Source organism: Hippopotamus amphibius, chromosome 8 (assembly GCF_030028045.1).
Source record: "Hippopotamus amphibius kiboko isolate mHipAmp2 chromosome 8, mHipAmp2.hap2, whole genome shotgun sequence".
Taxonomy (NCBI): domain Eukaryota; kingdom Metazoa; phylum Chordata; class Mammalia; order Artiodactyla; family Hippopotamidae; genus Hippopotamus; species Hippopotamus amphibius.
The window spans coordinates 439,906-452,542 of NC_080193.1; the positions used below are offsets into that span (position 1 = coordinate 439,906).

The window sequence follows — 12,637 nt, forward strand, 5'->3', positions numbered from 1 at the left end:
CCTTGGACATCCCAGTGCTCCCGGAGGCCTGGGTTCCCTCTGCACAGCGAAGCCCTCAGCGTCCATGGCCCCCGAGGGGAGGCCGCGACGCAGGGAGCGCCCAGCCCCAGCCCCTGCCCTTGGCTCCCCCCGCCTTCTCCTCCCCGGGGCTGACCCTGCACCTGGGCGAGGAGAGGCCAGTGAGGGCTCCAGCACCGGCCACAGGCGGACAGCCCCAGGGCCACGGCGTCGTCCTTTTCGCGGTGTTCGGGGACAGGACCCAGGCCAGCAGGCGGCCCCCAGCCCTCTGTGGTCGGATCACCGTCGTGCTGGGGACCCCGGGCAGAGGGACGCCGCCCAGGCCGAGCAGCCTGGGAGCCCGAGCGTCACGCGCACCGCGCGCACCGCCCGCCTCTGGCCAGGACGCTTATACATCCGGAGGGTGGGCAGTGCCCGCTCCTCCGACCTCCCCACGCACCGGCCAGGCGCAGGGAGGGCCGGGGGCGGGGCCTGGACGGGCCGAGGGAGCCGAGGACACGTCGGAGGAGGAATCCAGGCCGCCAGGCCGGGTCGTGCGCTGCCCCCCGCTCGCCACCCGCCCCGCAGCCAGCCTGACCGCCTGGGAAGGCCCTGCTGCCCAGTTGGGCCTCCAGGCCCAGGCCTCCCGGAGGCGGCTAAGGCCTGACCAGGCCTGCGGCTCCCCGCACCTACTGCCTCTGGGGCCTCCGCTGCCCAGTCCGTGGCAGCCACGGCCTCACAGTGCAGGGTAGAACAGAACGCAGGCCTCCTGCTCCCAGGGTCCTCTCGGCCCTGCGCTGAGGCTCTGCCCGTCAGGCCTCCATCTCCAAAGCCTCTGTTGCTTTGCCTGTGCACCCTGGATGGGGGTGGGAGGCAGCAGCCTCTCTGGGGTGTTTACAATCCCAGGGCCTCGACTGCAGGCTGGAGGGGGAGCCGGCTGTGAGGCGGGAAGGCCCAGAGGGGGACCTGGGAGTGGGTTCCAGCAGGAAGTGCCGGGCTCCTGGGCCTGAGGTCCAGGATGGATACAAGGCTGGAGTCGAGTCGGTGAGCACGTGGGCCCCACTGTGTGACCGGGGTGGGCGCGTGTGACCTCGTGTACAGCGAGCCCTGCCCCACAGGGCTGCAGCGGCGGCGGCTCTGTGGGCCGTGCCGGGAAAGGGGAGCTGCTGCCAGGCTGTGCCCCCACCGTGAGTGGCCGTGTGGGGCTGCGACAGGGACGGTATCTGCGGGGCCTGGGAGCAGGTCAGGGAGTGGTGTGATGCGGGGAGCAGCCAGGCTTGAGGCACCCGTTCCTCCTCCCTGAGCAGGGCCGGCCCCGCGTGTCCAGGACCCCAGGTGCAGCTGCTCCTGTGGAGGGAGGGCCCCGCCTGCAGGGCAGTTGGTGGCGGCAGGTGGTGGTGGTACTGCCGGAGGCGAGCCCGTGCTGGCGGTCTGCACCCAGAGAGGCATGCAGGGTGGTCACCAGGGATGCCTGTTGCTGGTGGTCTGCATCCCGCCTGCAGGTGGGCGCGTGTGGTGGTGTGCCGTCCGGATGCGTGCTGTCTCGGCACGGGGGGGGGGGGGGGGGGGTTGCCAGTGGTTGTGTCCTGAGCACCCAGGCAGCCTTCCTTCTATACCTGGGCAAACACCCAAAGGCAACAGGCAGGTGTCGAGTCCCAGGGAAAGGACGATGAGAAAGGAGAAGTGAAAGTGAAAAACGCTGGGGCTTCTGGAGGAGTCACAGGGCCAGCCTCCGGGGTGCTGTCCTGAGGTCCCTGGGCCTCAGCGTCTGAGGTGGTGGACAGGCGAGGAGGTCCTCCCAGCCCCTCATTAACCCCTTCATGCCTGAGCTGGGATCCGGGAGGCCAGGCTAGGTGGGGAAAAGCTCCGGAGCAGAAAGGACCCTGCGGTGTGGGCCGGTTCTGGTGGAGAGCGCGCTGGAAGAGGTCGGGGCGCCCCCCAGGCCGCGGCGCCTGGGACAGGCAACCTGCTTCCCCGGCTGCCACTAGTCACCCGAGGGATTGCAGGCCCTGAACCCCCGCTGTCAACGCCCGGACCCTGCCGGAACCCCACACAGGGGGCCAAAGGGGCCCCAACGCCCTCCGGGGATGCCCTGCTCCGCCCCTGCAGGGGCACCTCTGCCGGTCTTCTCGCGGCCCGTCGCCACCCCACCCCCCGGTGCCCCCCAGAGGGAGCGCGCGCCTGGCAGCCCTGCGACCTGCCACCCGCGTCCACGCGCGCCGCCGCCTGCAGAAGTCTTCCTCCCTCACCTGGACCGGCCGCAGCTCCCTTCCGCCCCGCTCCCCCTGCCGGCCGCACGTCTGGGAGCGCGAGGTAGGAGGCCTGGCTGGGCACGGGCCCGCGTGGGCCGGGAGGGCTGGGCACCGCCGGGGGCCGAGCGTTGCTCGGGCGCTGCCTCCTCAGGGCGCGGCGCGCCCCTCCGCCTGGGATGCGGGCTGAAGACAAGACCTGCGCGTCGCTGCAGCGCTCGCCAGCGCGGTGGGAGCTGGGGTGAGACCACGTTACAGGCCAGAACACCGAGGCGTGGCTTTGACCAGTCGCCGCGAGGTCCAGGGCGGGGACCCGAAGTCCAGCTGAGGGCAGGGGCGGGATGCCGCTGAGGCGGCCGCCCCTCCTGGGCGCGGACGGGCCGCCGCCTTTGCTTCGCGCCCTGGCCCTGGGCAGGGTCCCACATGGGCCCAGGGATGCGTGCGCCCAGCCTTGCACTCAGTGGCTCCCTCACCCCCCCCCGCCCCAGCATCTTCCGCGTGTTGCCTGAAGTGAGCCCTGTTTCGGGTGTTTTCTCCCCAGCCAGCGGGAGGCGGCCCCGGGAGGGTCTGACGGCGCGGGGCACCCAGCCCCACCTCCCACAGCACACGTGGCTCCCTCCGGGAAGCCGGCGGGACCAGACCCCGCTCCTCACTCTCCCGCCACCATAACTTGGAAGCACGTCCACAGCGCCGCGCGCAGCACGCGGAATTCACCCTGGGCCTCTCCGTTCCCATCGCCTGGAAGGACCTGCGTGCTTTTGCGTGTCTCTGGCGGGCGCCAAGCCCACCGGGCTGGGGGTCGACGGCTCCCGGGTCTCCCACCGGCTGGGGCACCGGCGGGTGGATCCGAGCGCGCGCGGGGCGGCTGCAGGGCGTGAGTGCGCGGAGCACGGGGGCACACGTCCCCCAGGCACCAGAGCGCCGAGCAGGGCAGCGCCGGCTGCCTCCGCCAGGGTGCAGAAAGAGAGGGGCCGCGCTCCCCTTGACCCGGCTCACTCATTCCAGGGGGGATTCGTCAGGACGGCCTCCAGCGGCTGCCTGGACAGCCTCGGCGGGCTTGTGGGAAGGCCCCGCACCCGTGGTGGCCGGCGCCCGGCCTGGGGGACTGGGCCTCCGGGGGCCGAGCCTCGGTGGCGGGTGTGAGGGGGCAACGTTCGCTGGAGCCGGGAGAGGCGGGCTCGCGGGGTGGCTCCGTCCGCTGTCCTGCCTTCGCAGCTCCATCCCTCCTCTCCGCTCCCCACCCGCCCGTCGCGGGCGCCCCTCCCCCCGCAGGACGGGGGGCCCCCCGGGTACGTCTCATCCGGCTCCATCCAGCACAAGTGCTGGGCCGCCACGCCGACCCATGCGGCTGTCCGGGTGGCCCGCGTGGCCGTGCAGCGACCCCGAGCCCCAGAGGCAGGTGAGTGGGGCCGCCGTGGGGTGGTCTCCCTCGCCTGGCCCCCGGCCACGGAGCGAGCGGGAGAGGACCGCCGGCTCCGTGCGTGGTGCGTGCGGCCGGGAGGAGCGGGTGCGGTGCAGGCGGGTGGCTCGTGCGCTCCCGGCTCACCAGCCCCAGTGCGGGCCGGTCTCTTGTGAGGCCGCCTGCCGGTTGGAAGAGGCGACTCCGTCTCCCCGGCCTGGGGGCTCCTGCAGCTGGACGAGCAGTGGCTCTGCTGGCCCCAGCTGCTCCCAGGCCCGTCCCTTGGGTGCCCCCAGCTGAAGCACAAGTCCCCGTGAGCCCAGCCAAGCCTTCTCCTTGGTAGTGGGCTCTTACCCCAAACTCTGGTGGGGGACCCCGTGCCAGGCCCTGAGCCCCAGGTGCACGATGGGTTTACGCGAGGGGGACTGAGTGCTCTGAGGAGGCGCCCGGCAGAAGCCATGGAGTTCTCCGCAAAGGCCGGGGACCAGAAACAGCCTGGCGTGTGCTCTTTGGTGGCTTGGAGATGACACTGGGTGGGGGTGAGCTGAGCCACGCCCAGGAAAGGGGCTGGCCCCCTCACCCGTTCCGTGGCATCACCTGGGACTCCTCCTTGTCCCCAGTGCCACCTGCCTCCGGATCCCAGGGCCTGGACCCCGGGGGGCCACTGACCGCAGAATGAACAAAGGGCAACCGAGGGGGCGGATGCAGACACGGGGCGGGCGTGACACCTCGGGGGTGGATGGAGAAGGCAGCGCAGGGGCACGCGCCCCCGGGACACCAGCCCCTGAGAGCCAGGAGGGGTGGGCCAGCGTCTGCACGGCCCTGCGTAGCTGGGCGCAGTCTCCCGCCTGCCCCGAGCCCCTCGCTGGGCGTGCTGTCTCTGGACCCAGTGCCCAGGTGGACGGAGGCGGGGAGACCGTGAGGGGATGGCCGGACCGGGTGGGGCGGTTGGCCAGGCCTGGGTGATCGCACCCGGGCCCCCCGCAGGGCCCCCGGGCCCCCCGCAGGCTGGAAGCCCCCACAGCTCCAGAACAAACAAACAGTCGGCCAGTGCACAGCCGGGCCCCAGACCCCTCTCCGGTGTCTGGGCCTGTTGACTTAGCGTCCTACTTGGCAGGAGGACCAGCCACGTGGGGAGCCGGCTGTCCATCTGTCTGTCCATCTACTGGCCACGCGGGCCCCTCCACCCCAGGCGCTGTCAGGCAGAGGTGGGGCTCAGAGACCCAGGTGGCCTAGACTTAGCCTGTCCACAGCTTGCCCTCTGTGGTCAGGGCAGGGGGCCACACCCTCCAGGGAAGGGGACAGGCCCCCGAAGCCCCCGGATATGCTGGCTGAGGGCGAGAGCCCAGACGCTGGACACCTGCAGTCACGCTCCCCCAGTTCCTCTGGCGGCAGCCGGCCCTGACTGGGTACACGCACCTGTGAGCGAGGGCAGGCGCGTGTGCACCCACACCCGTGCGGCACACCTCACGCACGTACACACGCGCCCACCAACAGGCCCAGGGTGCACCTGCAGGCACGTGCGGAGCAGACACGCGTGCACTGCTGCGGTGCCCTGCGGCGGCCCCTGTAGCAGGTCACCGGTGCCGACGACCCTCCGCTCGGTAACTTGGGGGTCTCAGCCTCCCTTGGTGTGGACGAGGTCCACGTGGCGCCTTGGGCACCGCACGGTGAAGGAAGACCAGGCTGCTCTTGTGCAATTATTTCCTGAAAGTGCCACCCTCAGATGACCCTGGAGGAAGGTCTAGTGGCCGGGATGATGTCCTGGACGTCGGGGGTGGGAAGAGACTCCCGTAGCAGGTCGCTCAGCGGGGACCCTTCTGGGTCGATCACCTGGGAGGTCAGTCTCCACGCTCAGGCCCCTGAGTCGGGCTTGGTGGGTAAGATGAGCGAGGAAGCTCCGGGGAGGAAGACACGGGGGCAGGGCCAGAGGCAGGAACGGTGAGGGCCAAGCTGGGGGCCCAGTGCCTTTGTTAATGGGGCCTCCCCGGGGCGAGCTCCCCACCATCGATGGAGGGATTTACTGTGTCTCCTTTCCAGGATGCTCACAGCAGTTGTAACAATCGGGTACAGCAGACTTGGGATTTTCATCAAACGCTTGATTCAGTTGGCAATGTAAACTCAAGTTGTCCACATTTTCACTGCAACAGCCCAGGGTGACATTGGAGAAGCTCTGGGTGCAAGTCGGTCCGTGTCAGGGGAGGCTTGGCTCCGTGCCGAGCCCTCTCTGTCCCCTCCGCTCCCTGGTGGAGCCCCCAGCGCTGCTAGGTCGCGCCGTTTGCCTAGAACCACCGGCCTGGTGTCCAGAGCCTCTACGTCCACCTCCCTCTCTCCCTCTGCCGGCTGACCTGTGGCTGAAGGAAGGAGGAGGTGGACTGTCCAGCCTGGGGAACACCGTCCAGGTGGCAGGGAAGCTACTGTCACAGTAGGGTGGGTGTGAAGGCAGGGTGGCCTGATGGGCAAGGCTCCAGGGGGAGACCAGGGAGGAGCTTCTGGGAAGAAGGCGGGGCCAAGGCGTCAAAGCCTGCAGTGCTGTGTCCTCCTCCAGCCTCAGTGTTTCTGTCTGAGAAGTGGGGAGAGAGCCGGAGGCCCCGCAGCGTGGGTTCAGCGAGCTGCCGTCCGCTCCTGGACGTGGCTTCTCAGCTGGGGGCACCACGGCTGCCGCCCCGGCCTCCCTGGGCCGCCCCCAGCCCGCCGGTCCCGCGGGACTGTGCTGGGCAGCTGGTGCCTCTGTGCTCCTGTGGGGCCTCGGGACCCGGCGGGGGTTCAGGGAGGGGGCTCCTGGCCGTGCCCCCGGGAGGCCCAGCTGGGCCCGCGCTGCCTGGCTTCCCCGCCCGGCCCAGGTGTCCGCATCGGCCTCGGTTTCCCGTGTCCTCGAGCCCAGCCCCGCCCCGCCCCGGCCAGACAAATCCCTTTCCTCCTCCGCGGCTCTGCGGAACCAGGTTGGAATTTCTCAAAAGCAAACAAACAGGCGCGCTCAGAGTTGCGGTTTTAGGAGCTGAGATTCCTCCTGTCTGTCTGAGGCAGCGGCAGGCTGGACGGGGCCCACGGCCGAGTCCCCGGGGCCCAGGCCTGGAGGCTGCTGTCCCGACACGCGGGGTTCCCTCCTGAGCGCCCTCGAGGACGGCCGGAGGCTGCAGCCCGTGCGGAGCGGAAAGGACCGCGGGCCTGGCAGGCGGGAGGCGGACAGGGATCGCTGCGGGGACAGGCGTGGCACCGGGGCCACCAGGCCGGGCTGGGGGAGCCCGGTGGGTGAGGACCGGAGGGCCCGGGGCTCCGAGCATCGGTGCGGCGGGGAGACCCGGGCACAGACGCGCGGCAGGGCCGCGTGGGAATGGGGGGGGGGGGCAGGAGGGCACCTCAAGGGGCCAGCGGGCTGAGAGGCAGGGCTGGGGCGCGGGGAGGGGCTGGAGGGGGCTCTCGCCAGGTGGTCTTAATCTCCTCAGTGAAATAGGAATCCCGGGCGGGCGGGGGAGGCGGGAGCCTGAGGAGCGGGAGACAGCTGCGGGGAGGGGGCGGCCGGCAGCCCCGAGGCCCCTGCCCCGGGGCCCGCCCCTCCCCCAGCCAGTCCCGCCGGCCCTGGGCCCAGACGCGCAGGGAGCGGGTCCCGGCGCCGCCGCCCCCCACCCGAGCCCTTCGGCCCGCGTGGCTGAGGGTCCGGCCTGCGTCCACGCGGGGGTGGCCCGGCCTTTCCTGCTGTCCTCCCGGGCAGGGCGGGGCCTGAAGCCCCCGCGTGGGTCCCCCGGAACCCCGGGCCCACCACGCGGTCGGGGCCCCAGCGTGGTGCCGGTGGCGGGCAGCCCTGGGGCCGGCGCGGAGGGGAGGGGCCTCCCAGGTGGGGAAACTGAGGCCGAGAGGTGTGGGTGAGACTGGCCTTGGCCCCGTGCCGCCCACGGGGGCAGGAGGGAGGTGCGGGCCCCGCGGGGGCCTCGTCCTGCTGAGTGGGGGCTCGGCACCAGCTGCGCTGGGCGGACAGACAGACGGACGTGCGCGTTCACCGGTGCCCCAAGGCCAACCCGGCCCCTCCCGCCAGGGTGTTTGCCAGAACCCGGCGCCGCGGCAGCCCTGCGCTGGGCGGGGGTAGGCGGGCGCCGGGCTGTCTCAGGCCTGGCTGGGAACGGCCGGGCCCTTGGGCCTCTGGGCGCCTCGGGGCGCCCGCTGGGGAAACCGAGGCAGCCCCGGCAAAGCCAGCAGGCCGCGGGGACGCCGGGCTTCCCCGGCCAGCCCCTCTCCGGAACACCCGCCTGCCCGGGTCCCGGCCACGTGTCCCCTCCTCCCTGGCTCTGCCCCCACCGACAGCCCCGCCGTCTCAGGACGGCCCCCCCTGCCCCCGCCGGGCCCCGCGCACGGCTGTGCTGCCTCCTCTGGCCCCTCGGCCCGGCGGGGACCGGGTCAGCCTGCGCTGCTGGGGAGGGCGGGTCTGGCCCTGAGCCTTCCTCTCCCCAGAACCTGCAACTCAGCACCCAGTCTCCTTGCGTGGCCTTGCCCGGGACGGGACGCTCTTAGTCACGCTCGCCTCGGAGGCAGTGTTTGCAGATTCTTTCCTAACACCTGCTGAGACCAGCCAGCGCCTCGCTTCAGGGGAGAAGGAGGTGATGCCCCACAGAAGTGTGCAGGCCGCCCGGGGAAGAGGGAGCAGGGGTGCAAGGGAGGAACCATCCGGAAGGAGACCGCTGCTCCCGGACGAAGAAGCCTGTGGGTGCTCAGGGCTGCCTGGGAGGAAGGCCGCGGGCCGGGTCTGGAGGGCATTTTCCTGACTCCAGGTCTGGGCCTCCGCCTTTGCTTCCTGGATGAGGCCCTTTGGACACAGCCCGAGCCTGTTCTCTGCGAGATGCCTGCCCTGGGAGCCGGGCTCCCGACGCGTGGCCCTGACGCTGTGGCCTTTCAAGCCTGCTTCCCTTGTCCACAGGCCCAGCGGGAGCCCAGGCCAGGCAGTGAGGAGGGCCTGTGTTATAGATGGCAGGTAAGGGCAGAGGTCCAAGGCTGCAGCAGGGAACGACGGGTCCCGGTTTGGCCGCGGGAGCCTCGGGGGTTGTGGCGAGAAGCGATGGTGACTGGGGGCCGCCGTGGCCAGGCAGCGGCCGCTGACCACGCCGCCGACCACGCCGCCCTGGGCCTGGACGCCACCCTCGGTACGGCATGTCACCTCCTCCATTCTATATGTGCTGTCTCTTTTCATGTGGCCCCCAGTGTCCCTGGCTCTGATCTAGAAGCTGGACATCTCCAAATAGGTGCCTAGACCCTTCCAGATCTCCTGGCAGCCCACCCCCTCCACCAGCTGGTGTACGGCCTGAACCCGGCCCCAGAGCAGCTCCGGGCAGTCAGTGTGGGCATCCGGCATCAAGCATCTTGCGTTTCTGACAAAGGGACCCCCCACCTGGTGGCAGCTGACACCTGAGCCCACCCCACCCAGTGGCAGGGGCAGGGGTGCATGACCTGGCTGGAGACCGCTGCCGTGGGAACCGTCAGAAAACCCCAGTGTCCCTCGCCCTGGTGCCACAGGGAGACCGAGGCACAGGGCGGGGCCAGGCCTCGGGCACCTACGAGGGGCCCTGCCTGGCCGGGGTCCTGCCGCCGCCCGGCCTGGCCCCGCCCTTGGTGGCCTCCGCACCTCTGCTGTCCACCGCCCGCCCAGGCAGAAAGGGCCATTTCCTCCGGCTCCCGCCCCAGGGAGCCACACGGAGCTGGCAAAACAAACAGGCCGCTCCTCCCGTGCCGGGCTGGTGACGGATGGCCAGAGGGGCTGGCCCTGCTGACGGACGACCGCCCGTCATGTGTGGCCAGGGCGGGGGCCCGCGAGGCCCGGGACACGGCCACAGACACACACTTGTGAGCCGCCGTGTTGGCCTCATCCCACCCCGAGACCCTTCAGGGCCAGACGCCCGGATAGACCAAGACCCGGCCAGTGAGTCTCCCGGCCTCGGTCTCCCCAGTGATGCAGCCCCTGTGGTGGGCCGGGCACGAGACCATGTATCTGAGGGTGGGGTCCTCCTGGCCCCTCCGAGGGCCCACCTGTCTCCCAGAGGCCTAGAGCCCCCTCCCCAGCCCGCTACGCGCGGGGCCTGAGCTGGACTCCTCTGAAGGCTTCGTCAGCCCCCGCGTGCATGGGGCGCAGGCGTGGGGCCGGGCACCAGCTCGGGAAGCCTGGTCAGGGCGGGTGCGGCGGTTACACCGTGGGTGGGGGGGGTGCTGGGCGGTGGGCCCCAGGTCTCAGGGGGGTGACGGCGCCACGGTCCAGGCCCTTCTCCGGGAGCCCCGAGGTCCTCTGCCCCAGTGGTCCCGGCTCCAGCCGCCACGAGCCCCTCTGTCTGTGTCCGGGCGGGGGTTGTCACCTCGTCGTACAGATGGGCAAGGCGAGGCCCGGGGGAGTCCGGGCAGGAGGGAACACGGGCCAGGGCGGGCGTGGGCCCAGCCGGGCGCTCCCGCCTCACCCTCTGACGGAGACCCCGGCCAGACGGGGCCGGGCGGGCCGACGGACTCACGGAGGCCACGGCGGACGTGCCTCCCGCCTGCGGCCCGCAGACCTTCCAGCACAGACGGCCGGCCACCTGCAGTGCCCGAGGGACACCTCGCTACCAGCCCGAGGCCTGCGGCAGCACAGGCCACCCAGCTGGTGACCGGCCAGAGAGGAAGGGGCAGCTGGGGCCAGGCCTCCGACCCCCCGGCTGCCCGGCCCTGCCGGGAGCACGTCTGGCCAAGAGGAAGCTTCTGAGACCCCCACTTCCTGCACCTCAGAGCGGGCTGGGCTGGGGCCGCCCACTTCCCTCCAGAGCCCCCAGCCCTGCTCGCGACTCCTCCAACCCGGCCCTGAAGCCCCACAACCCCCAGCCGCGTGCTTCCTGGGGCGGAGGGTGGGGGGTGGCCGGCGACGTGCCCTGACCCGGGGTCGGCAGGGGCAGGAAACCCCTTCGAATGGGGTGTGAGGGGCCTGGGTGGAGAGGGGGGGCCGGGGCAAGGACGGGCCTCCCCTGGAGACGAGGCCGTCCAGGCAGCAGGGTCGTGACCTCTGCCACAGGCCCCTCCGGATCCAGGCGAGCCCGTGGTTCGAGGCCAGCCCTGTGGGTGCCAGGCGGGCCCACCTCCGCCCCGGCCGGGAGATGCCTCAAGGAGCTCTCAGCTTCCAGGGCTGGGCTGGGGACTGCTGAGGTCACAGACCCCGTGGAGGGGGCTGTGCGGGCAGCAGGAGATGCCAGAGCTGGGTGTCTGACGGAGGGCCCTGGGGGCGGGGCGCCGTGGTCCCAGGTGCAGGCTCGCAGGCCCGCGGGTCTGGCACGTCTAGCCCGTCCCTGCCGGGCGGGGTGCAGCCGGGAAGGCCCTGCCCCTCCACGCCGCTGGGGGCAGGACGTCTGGGTCTGGCCTGGACTGGCAGAGGCAGGGCAGGACCGAGGCCCACACGGGGCAGGAAGTGGCCCTGGGCTCCAGCGGGGATGGGGTGGCCTCCGAGGGGCCATTTCCTCCCTGGGAACATCCTGCCAGGCGGCAGGGGGCAGAGGGCTCAGGAAGGGCCTGGGGCTGCCTGTCCCCTCGGGCAGGGCCCCGGGAGGTCCCGGGAGGGGATGACCTCACAGACATCAGAGCCTCTGGAGCTGAAAGGCCAGCCGGGCCTCCCCACCCCCGACCTGGAGCGCCTGCCCCCTCCCCCCGCCTGGGGCCGGGCTCCCCACGTTTCCGACGCCGCCAGCCTTACGCTCCCACGGCCGGGAGCGCCTGCCGGAAACACGGCGGAGCCCGGGGCCCCGGCCTGTGCGCGGCTGTGGACCAAGGGCCCGCCGGCAGCCACCCGCTCCTCAGAGCTCAGCCCGAGCCACCAGGCTGGGCCCGGGCAGGCGGCCCAGCCCAGCTGCCCTGCACGGGGCCCCAGGAGGGGCTCGGCAGCCCGGTGTCCACCCCCCACGGCCTAAATATAACCTGAGCGGGCGCCCGGCGGGGATGGAGACCTCTGTCGGCGCCGAGCAGGTGCTGGTGGGAGGGAGGGCCGCGTGATTGGCGGGGATGCCGGGCGGGCGGGCAGCCAGGTGTGGGTCACGGGACGGTCCAGGGGCCAGGCCCGGGCCGGGGGCGGGCGGCGTGTCCTCACAGGGCCGCTGGGTGCCTGGCCTGGGCTGCTCGGGGCTGACCTCTCCCAGCTCCCGCACCCCACGTCTGAGGGGCTGCGGGTCCCCGGGACGGTGGGGCCCCCCCAGCGCTGGCGTGTGGCCGACCCCACGGCACCGCTCGGCCCTGACCCTCTGGCCGGGGCGCCTGCTGGCCTCCACAGCCTCCGCCCTGGGCCTGCGGCCCCGTGTGCGGACAGACTTCCCGTCCGGCCACGTGGGGTCAGGAGTGGGTGCCCAGGGCACCGCCCGGCCCAGGGTCTCCTGTGCCCTCCACCCGCAGCCCCCATCCTGCTCTGTCTGTGTTTCCTTCCGCCCCGCCCCCCCCAGGCTGTGCTGAGCGTGATGTTGGAGTGCCCCCTGGGCCTCACCTCCCGTCCCAGCCTCTAGCTGCTCCAGACAGCTGAGGTCCCGCCCCTCACCGCTGGGGTCGGGGTCCCAGGGAGGCAGGTGGGCTCAGCCAGGGACCGCGGCCATGGTCAGAGCCCAAACCCAGAGCCCGCGGCACCCCCGCAAGCTCTCGGCCGTGCTGCCCGGCCCTGGCCTGTGTGCGGAGCCCGGCGCCGCATCCCCCCTGCTGGCTGCGTCCCGCACACCCACCAGCCCGCCCTTGGACGTGGCTCCGCCCCTCTACTGTCCCCCGAAATCACAAGCTTGCCTCCCCCTCCTTCTGTGGAGAGGAGGCTGTCAGACCAAGAATCTGCAACACACTGGCCCGCGCCAGGCAGCCCGGCGCAGGTGGATCCTTCCACGTTTCCCGCTGGGGTCAGCCCAGTTGCTGGAATCCAAACCCAGTTTCTCCTCCGTTTGACTAAAGTCCCGTGCAAGGCCCTTGGGGCGCGAGTGGCAGGTGTGGGCGGGAGGCCTGTCCGGGCCCCCCCGCGGGGTGCCGTGGTCTG

At 71.9% G+C, this 12,637-nt stretch overlaps 1 protein-coding gene across 1 annotated transcript; it reads left to right on the forward strand.

Annotated features, from left to right (window-relative positions):
* The first annotated feature begins 8,692 nt into the window (after window positions 1–8,692).
* Window positions 8,693–11,557, forward strand: LOC130858398 (basic proline-rich protein-like). Its single transcript, XM_057744768.1, has 5 exons — window positions 8,693–8,777; window positions 9,059–9,243; window positions 9,430–9,625; window positions 10,100–10,496; window positions 10,987–11,557. The coding sequence occupies exons 1-5, from the start codon at window positions 8,693–8,695 to the stop codon at window positions 11,555–11,557; spliced, it is 1,434 nt and encodes a 477-aa protein (XP_057600751.1).
* Window positions 11,558–12,637: the final 1,080 nt, after the last annotated feature.

Excerpts from the sequence above, each read along its gene's own strand:
- LOC130858398 (XM_057744768.1), top strand. The coding sequence starts at position 8,693 with ATGGTGACTGGGGGCCGCCGTGGCCAGGCAGCGGCCGCTGACCACGCC. Across the intron at positions 8,778-9,058 it reads GGGCCTGGACGCCACCCTCG|TGGCAGGGGCAGGGGTGCAT; the intron begins GTACGGCATGTC and ends CACCCCACCCAG. Across the intron at positions 9,244-9,429 it reads CCGGCCTGGCCCCGCCCTTG|GGCGGGGGCCCGCGAGGCCC; the intron begins GTGGCCTCCGCA and ends ATGTGTGGCCAG.